The sequence below is a fragment of the Populus nigra genome, chromosome 5, assembly GCF_951802175.1.
Source record: "Populus nigra chromosome 5, ddPopNigr1.1, whole genome shotgun sequence".
Classification (NCBI taxonomy): Eukaryota; Viridiplantae; Streptophyta; class Magnoliopsida; order Malpighiales; family Salicaceae; genus Populus; species Populus nigra.
Genome location: NC_084856.1, coordinates 4,366,144 through 4,372,976, shown reverse-complemented (window position 1 = coordinate 4,372,976; position 6,833 = coordinate 4,366,144). Strand labels below are relative to the sequence as shown.

General features: G+C 33.6%; 1 protein-coding gene across 1 annotated transcript; it reads left to right on the top strand.

Annotated features, from left to right (window-relative positions):
• Positions 1–734: 734 nt before the first annotated feature.
• On the top strand, positions 735–5,031 carry LOC133694996 (uncharacterized oxidoreductase At4g09670). The gene is made up of 2 exons (XM_062116720.1): positions 735–1,297; positions 4,137–5,031. The coding sequence occupies exons 1-2, from the start codon at positions 836–838 to the stop codon at positions 4,749–4,751; spliced, it is 1,077 nt and encodes a 358-aa protein (XP_061972704.1). The 5' UTR covers positions 735–835; the 3' UTR covers positions 4,752–5,031.
• The last annotated feature ends 1,802 nt before the right edge of the window (positions 5,032–6,833 follow it).

The following is a 6,833-nucleotide window of genomic DNA, read 5'->3' as shown; positions in this document are numbered from 1 at the left end:
ACAAACATGTTTTAGCTTTTTTTTTTTAGTGCTGTATTTGGTTATGACTGCAATTCCTGATTTTCCTTTTCTCTTTCTTTTTATTGAAACTGTATTATTTACGGGGAGCAAAGAGACTGGGGTGTGACCTGTAAGGATTGTTTTCTGGGATTTTAGAAAGATAAGAAGAACGAGTGAAGAAGAGGTTTGTTTTCGAGGGATAGTTTTATCGATTTATGACAAGCAAAGAATGAGTATGATGTAAAATAATTGTTTTATGTAAAAGCTTAGTAAGATTTTAAAATATAATTTATATTATTTTTTAAAATATAAACCTTTTAAATTTTAAATTTAAATTATTTTGTATTATTAATTAATTTTAATTAAAAAAATAAAATAAAAAATTTAAACTCATAACTATTTAATCAACAAAACTTTAATATATATTAAAAAACATCAAAAATTTAAAATATTAAATAAAAAATATATATTTCAACATTTCACCGATTCGAGTGCCATAAACCTTAGGGTTATTGGAGACTTACATGGTCGTTAATTTCAGGACCAGTTGGATTAGTTGAGAAACGTGCAAAATGTCCCGAACACGTACATTAATCTAAAAAAAATATTAAATAAAATTATTAAACAAAACTATAATATATAATTTATATGGTGGTGATTGGATCCTTATCTATGAATAGAAGCCTCGCTCGGTGGTCATTGGATCCCCTATCTATAAACAGAAGCCTCGCTAGCCCGTCTTTTGCACTAGCACTAAACAATCATTACAAAAGATAATAATAATAAAAAAACCATTACTCCTACCACCTCCTCTCCTGAGACTCCAAATAATCAAATGGCCGAAAAACCAATCCGGTTTGGAATAATCGGGTGCGCAGATATTGCCCGAAAATTGTCTCGCGCAATTACTTTAGCACCCAACGCTGAACTCTCTGCTGTCGCTAGCCGCTCCTTGGATAAAGCCTCCGCTTTTGCCAAAGCCAACAACTTTCCACCCAGCGCCAAGATTTATGGCTCTTATGAGGACCTCCTCGACGACCCAGAAATCGATGCCGTCTATGTCCCTTTGCCCACCAGCCTTCACGTCAAATGGGCATGCTTGGTTGCCCAGAAGAAGAAGCATATCTTGTTGGAGAAGCCTGTTGGGCTTAATGTTACGGAGCTTGATAAAATCGTGGAGGCTTGTGAGGCAAATGGAGTGCAAATTATGGATGGAACCATGTGGATACATAATCCGAGAACTCATAAGATGAAAGAGTTCTTGAACGATAAGGAGCGGTTTGGAGAACTAAAAAATGTAAGTTTTAAATCTTTTCTTTTGTTATTATTAGTATTTCTTTTGGGTGATTTTGTTATTTTTCAGTCAATTATGGATTTTGTGCTGTTTATAGCTAAGTTATTTGGATAGAATTACTTAGCGTACGTTTTATGCAGTGTATCCAATATTTACATTTATGGCTGATTTCTTTTTTTGGATTTGTATTAGGGAGAGTTAACATTTTGCCACAAATAGGGTTTTATTTGATTTCTTAGCTTGCATCATGTATCCATTTGTTTTTGATTGGACAAAAGAATCCTTTTGTTTCTAATTCTAGATATATAAGATGAAGTAATTGTAAAAAAATGTCATTTTATATCGCATGCCCGGCCCCATCTATGATAGGACGATGTGACGCTGGGAACTGTAGTCTATTTTGAATCTACTCCCATATCCGGACTGTAACATAATGCTTGAGAAACACTGATTTTATATCTTTCGCTATACGTTGCATCACCATTTCCTCCATATATTTGACTTAATTACCAGAGGTTCCTCATCCCGTTTGGGGGGAATTGTTTTGTTGGTACACAGTTCATCTGCTCCACTCATGATTTTCATCCCTCTAAACTACCTAGCCATGAGTAGGTTGACCTCGTTATTTGAAGTTTCGCTACTTCATCATCATTGACACCATTCGCCAACCAAACTTAGCTCCTGTTGTCTTGGTTTGCATTAGTTAGAACGATAGGGTTATGCCATTGTGTAGTTAATTGGTGAAATAATGTGAGGTACAATAAAGCTACCATGTTTTTCTCGTAGCAGTGTGATTTTTATGCTCAAACAAAACTTTAAATTTTGATTTTGATTTTTTTTTTGTATCATGGGATTGGTTGAGGTCTTCTGTTCTTTAAAAGTGGTTTTAAACTTTCATTTGTAACGTGGTAGATATATTCTTTTTTGAAGTGCATTGATGCTGCTGCTTCATTCTTTGCTAACCTGTGAATTTAGCAGTTTGCTAATCTTCGTTTCTGGCTAGGTTTGCATTAATTATAACCCTATGCCTTTTGCCCATTGCTCTTGCTAGGAAACCAGAATTTACAATGATATCAAATTTTGTAAATGTTTTACAATCCTATTCCACTGAAACCAAAATGGATCATCCAACGTATATTGGCTGGCATTGAAACTTTGAACTCGTGTTTTAATTTGGCAAAAGCTTTTCTGACACCGCCAGGTTATTTTGAAACCCAATGCATCCCAAATGTTCTGTTGATGACACCATCTTAGCCCCCGTTTCTATGCTTGTTTGGAATGTTTTGAGTGGGATGGTTAGCAGGGATTGGGCACAGGCCTCGGGAGAAGTCAAGAATTGGGTATTGATAACGTTTCCATGCCCACTGGGAATTTGTGGATTGCTCTATCACTGAAAGCTTTTCCTTTAAAGGGAATTCTTAAATTATGGACTTGGAGAGTTGGGTTAGGTGCATGTGTGACGGAGTGTGTGTTTGATATTGTGGTATATGATGTTTTTTAAAAGTGGTTTTATGCTTGAAAATACATGAAAATGATTTTTTCATTATTTTTTACATCATTACATCAAAATTATCAGAAAATATTAAAAAATAATAATCAAATTGATGTTTTTTCAAGTGAAACACAAAAACAAATAGTGCCTGAATCTGTTTAATTTGCGTATCTTATAGACAGATTAACTTGGAATCATTATGTGTTATATGGTTTGTTTCTACTCATTTTTATCAAATATATTATTATTCTTAACAAAATCTAAAACAAGAGGTGAATTCAGTGTTTAGATCCTTCTGAGCAATTTTTTTTTTAATTTAGATTTTTTTTCAAATTTATTTTTTAATATTGAATTTATTAGGAATTAAACTTTATAATTTATTTCAATTTGCTTTTTATGAGATTAGCTTGGGTTCATGACTCAGATTGCAAGTTTGGAGGGTTAACCCGAATTGATTCGAGTTGTTTGTTTTCGTGTCATTTTTTTTAATTGAATTTTTTTTTTCTAGTTCCATGCTTTAACATTGGGTTAATTGAGAATTAAATTTTATAATTTATTTTGATTTGTTTTTTATGAGGTTATCATAGTTTTATGAATCGAGTTGTGGGTTTGACAAGTTAATCTGAGTTGACTCTAGTAATTGTTTGGGTTATTTTTTTAATTTCATCCTTTAACATTGAGTTTATCAGGGATTGTGCTTTATAATTTATTTCAATTTGTTTTCTATGAGTTGCCGTCTTATTTTTTTCTTTCAAAAAGATGTCTTGAATTGTTTTAGTTGAATTATGTTTTTACTGGTCGTTCTGATTGTTTTTGGATTCACCAAGTCAATTGGGTCATATCGAGTGAATTCCAGCACGGTTTATATTTTTTTTTTATATCTACTATAAAACATGTTAACAATGCCTAATTTTTTTTTTTACGATTAATTTTTTTTGATGCAAGTCAATGATCTATTGTTTGTCATAAAATCCCTTTTGGTAGAACACTTTGTGCTGACATCCATTTGGGATGATATGGAAGCTAAGCATGATTGAGTTAGGTTGGGTATATTTTAAATCCGAAGATCTAAACCAAGCACAATATGGACTTCTTTAAAGCCTTGAAAACGAAGGTCTTTTAGGCTTCCTTGACCTGATTGTTTATGATTTTAGTGTTTGCTAAGTTAATTCTTCAGTGTAGCCATTAGGAAAAAAATATTGACAAGTTTAAATATGAAATCAATGTACAAGGACTGGGGTACAGTATAAGACTGTTGTGGGAGAGTTGTGAAGATATTATGTGTTTGCTTTCTCAATTTCTACTATACACAAGTTTTTGGTGTCATAAGATTTCTTTGGACTCCTGCAGATGCACAGCTGCTTTACATTTGCTGGTGATGAGGATTTTCTCAAAAATGACATTCGTGTGAAGTCAGATCTTGATGCTCTCGGTGCTCTCGGTGACGCGGGTTGGTATGGCATCAGGTCAATTCTCTGGGCCGTTGACTATGAACTGCCGAAAACTGTAACAGCATTGCCTGGGCCTGTTTTAAATGAAGCAGGGGTTATTTTGTCTTGTGGTGCTGCTCTGCACTGGGAAGATGGGAAAGTGGCAACTTTCCATTGCTCTTTTTTGGCTCATTTGACAATGGATATTACTGCTATTGGAACAGCGGGGACTTTGCATCTCAATGATTTCATAATTCCTTTTGGAGAGAAGGAAGCGTCGTTCACAACAGTTTCAAAATCCGGGTTCACAGATCTTGTGACAGGGTGGGTGCCTCTGCCAAGCCAGCACACTGTTACCACAGATCTCCCCCAGGAAGCTTGCATGGTGACAGAATTTGCCCGCTTGGTTGGAAATATTAAAGCAAATGGCGCAAAACCCGATCCAAAGTGGCCGAGTATAAGCAGGAAGACACAGCTTATACTGGATGCAGTCACGACGTCAATTGCCCAAGGTTCAAAGCCTGTTGAGATTTAATCAAGACATATCTTGCTGGTGCTGCTTCCTTTCATTGGACTGGACTCTATCTATTGTCAAATAACACAATTGCCATTTTGTCCATTTCTTTGCAAATGAGATTTGTGGCATTGGATTGTCTGTAACAGTGTTTGATGATTGCTTGATGTGTCCTTGAAAAAAAATGCGGCTTCAAGCTTTGATTGTGATTTCGAATGAAATCCACATAATGGATTTTCATTCGTTTTGAAGCTCATCTTGTCTAGTTAAATATTATATATTCAGGATTTCTGCTTTTATATATGGCCATGTGAATTTGTTTTTAGAATTGGGTTTTCTTTTAAAGAAATATTTTGTGCTAGTGAGTTGGAAATGCTAGGTGCCCTGCGGTTCTGTTTCTGCAAAGACTGAGTTGGAATTATATGTGCTTGCTTGCGTGCGTGCGTGCATATCCGAGGGAGAGGCTGGATGTCAACTAACCCTTTTCTTCGCTACAAGACAGCAGTGGCCCAAGTCTACAGCTCTTGCGATTTACTCCTCTACAGCTCTACCGACCAGCCTCTGTCGAATGAGCCTGCTTGGCAGCTGAGAAGAAGCATCTTTTGTTAGAGAAGGCAGTTGGGCTTCATGCCGGAGAGTGTGTTAAGATTTTGGAAGCTTGCGAGCTGGTTAATGAAGAGCAAATTTTGGATGGTATATACAAAATATCTTAATGCGATTTAAAAATTATGAGTTAAAATTCAATAAGATTTAACAAGCTTAGCCACTTTTTGTTAGTTAATTTTCTTTCTTTTTTATATTTATAGATGACATATACTTCTTCATTGATGCATATGGTATGGAAATTATTTTTTTTATAGTATTATTTAAATTTCATCTAATATAACACATAGATTATAATCAATAATATGGATCTTTCTTGGCATTGAACTTAATATTATATTAAATTTTTATACATCTAAGATAAGATAACTGTGATGTTACTAAATTGATATGTATAGTTTTATTGATTTTTTTTTCTGTAATTATTATAAAAACATTTTGATGTTATGATTGAATTATGGTACTAAGAAAGTAACTAGTAGAGTCCTATAAAGTATTTGTTGGGGCTTTTTTTTTTTTAATAAAAAAACACATACAAGCAGGAGAGAAATTTTAAATGTATATATTTCTATCATTTTTTGTGGATCATGAGTTCTATTTTTTCTCTTTCTCTATGTGTTAGTGTTTTTTTTTCAAAGTGGACCCATTAAGTAACTTATTATTTGGTATGACCACAGCTATACCACTTCAATCATTCAAGTTTCAATTAATTATATATGTATAATTGTTATTAATCTTTTAATATTCTATGTCAAATCTCTTGATCATATAGATTATTAAAGAGTTGAGCATTTTGTATATTTAATTTTACTAATCACATGATATCCATGTCAATTCTTTATATATCTTCCGGACCAAGCACTCGTGAAAAACGCATTCCTACTAGATAGTGACCTATGTTACCCTATGAGCCGATCCAATTTTTTTCTCATAAAAATCCAAGAAAACACGGGTTTTGAAAGGAAACAAAAAATTAAGACTCACGTCATTGACTTGACCGAGTCAATCAGCCCGTATAATTTTGATAATATAAATAAAAAAATGAGAAAAAAGTTTTGAAAAACTGACTTGATTCCATCCAAGTTAGCATGCAAATTTTGTGACCTGGTCGGGACACTAGAACCTGTCAAAAACAAATTGAAAGCTCAATTATCAAATCATCCAAAGTTAAAAGGTGAAATTGAAAAAAAAACTACATAAAAAAAAAAGCAATGAAAAAAAAATCCTAGTCAAACTAAGTCAATCTGTTAACTCTAAGACCATGGTCATAGAATTGAGTGTGTTTGAGATTGTGGTAGCGATGACGATTCAAAGTGCTTTTCACTTAAAAATGCATCAAAATAAAGTTTTTTTTATTTTTTTAAAATTATTTTTGACATCAACATAACAAAACGATATGAAAACATAATTTCATTTATGTTAAGCAAAACAAAATTCAAAATTTGAGGGAACACCGTTTGCACCGTGTTCCCAAGCACACCCATAATCCAACAGAAAGGA

What these genes read in the sequence shown, in the direction of transcription:
- LOC133694996 (XM_062116720.1), top strand. Translation starts at nt 836, where the DNA reads ATGGCCGAAAAACCAATCCGGTTTGGAATAATCGGGTGCGCAGATATT. An exon ending in GGTTTGGAGAACTAAAAAAT is followed by an intron (nt 1,298 to 4,136) that starts GTAAGTTTTAAA and finishes GGACTCCTGCAG; the next exon opens with ATGCACAGCTGCTTTACATT.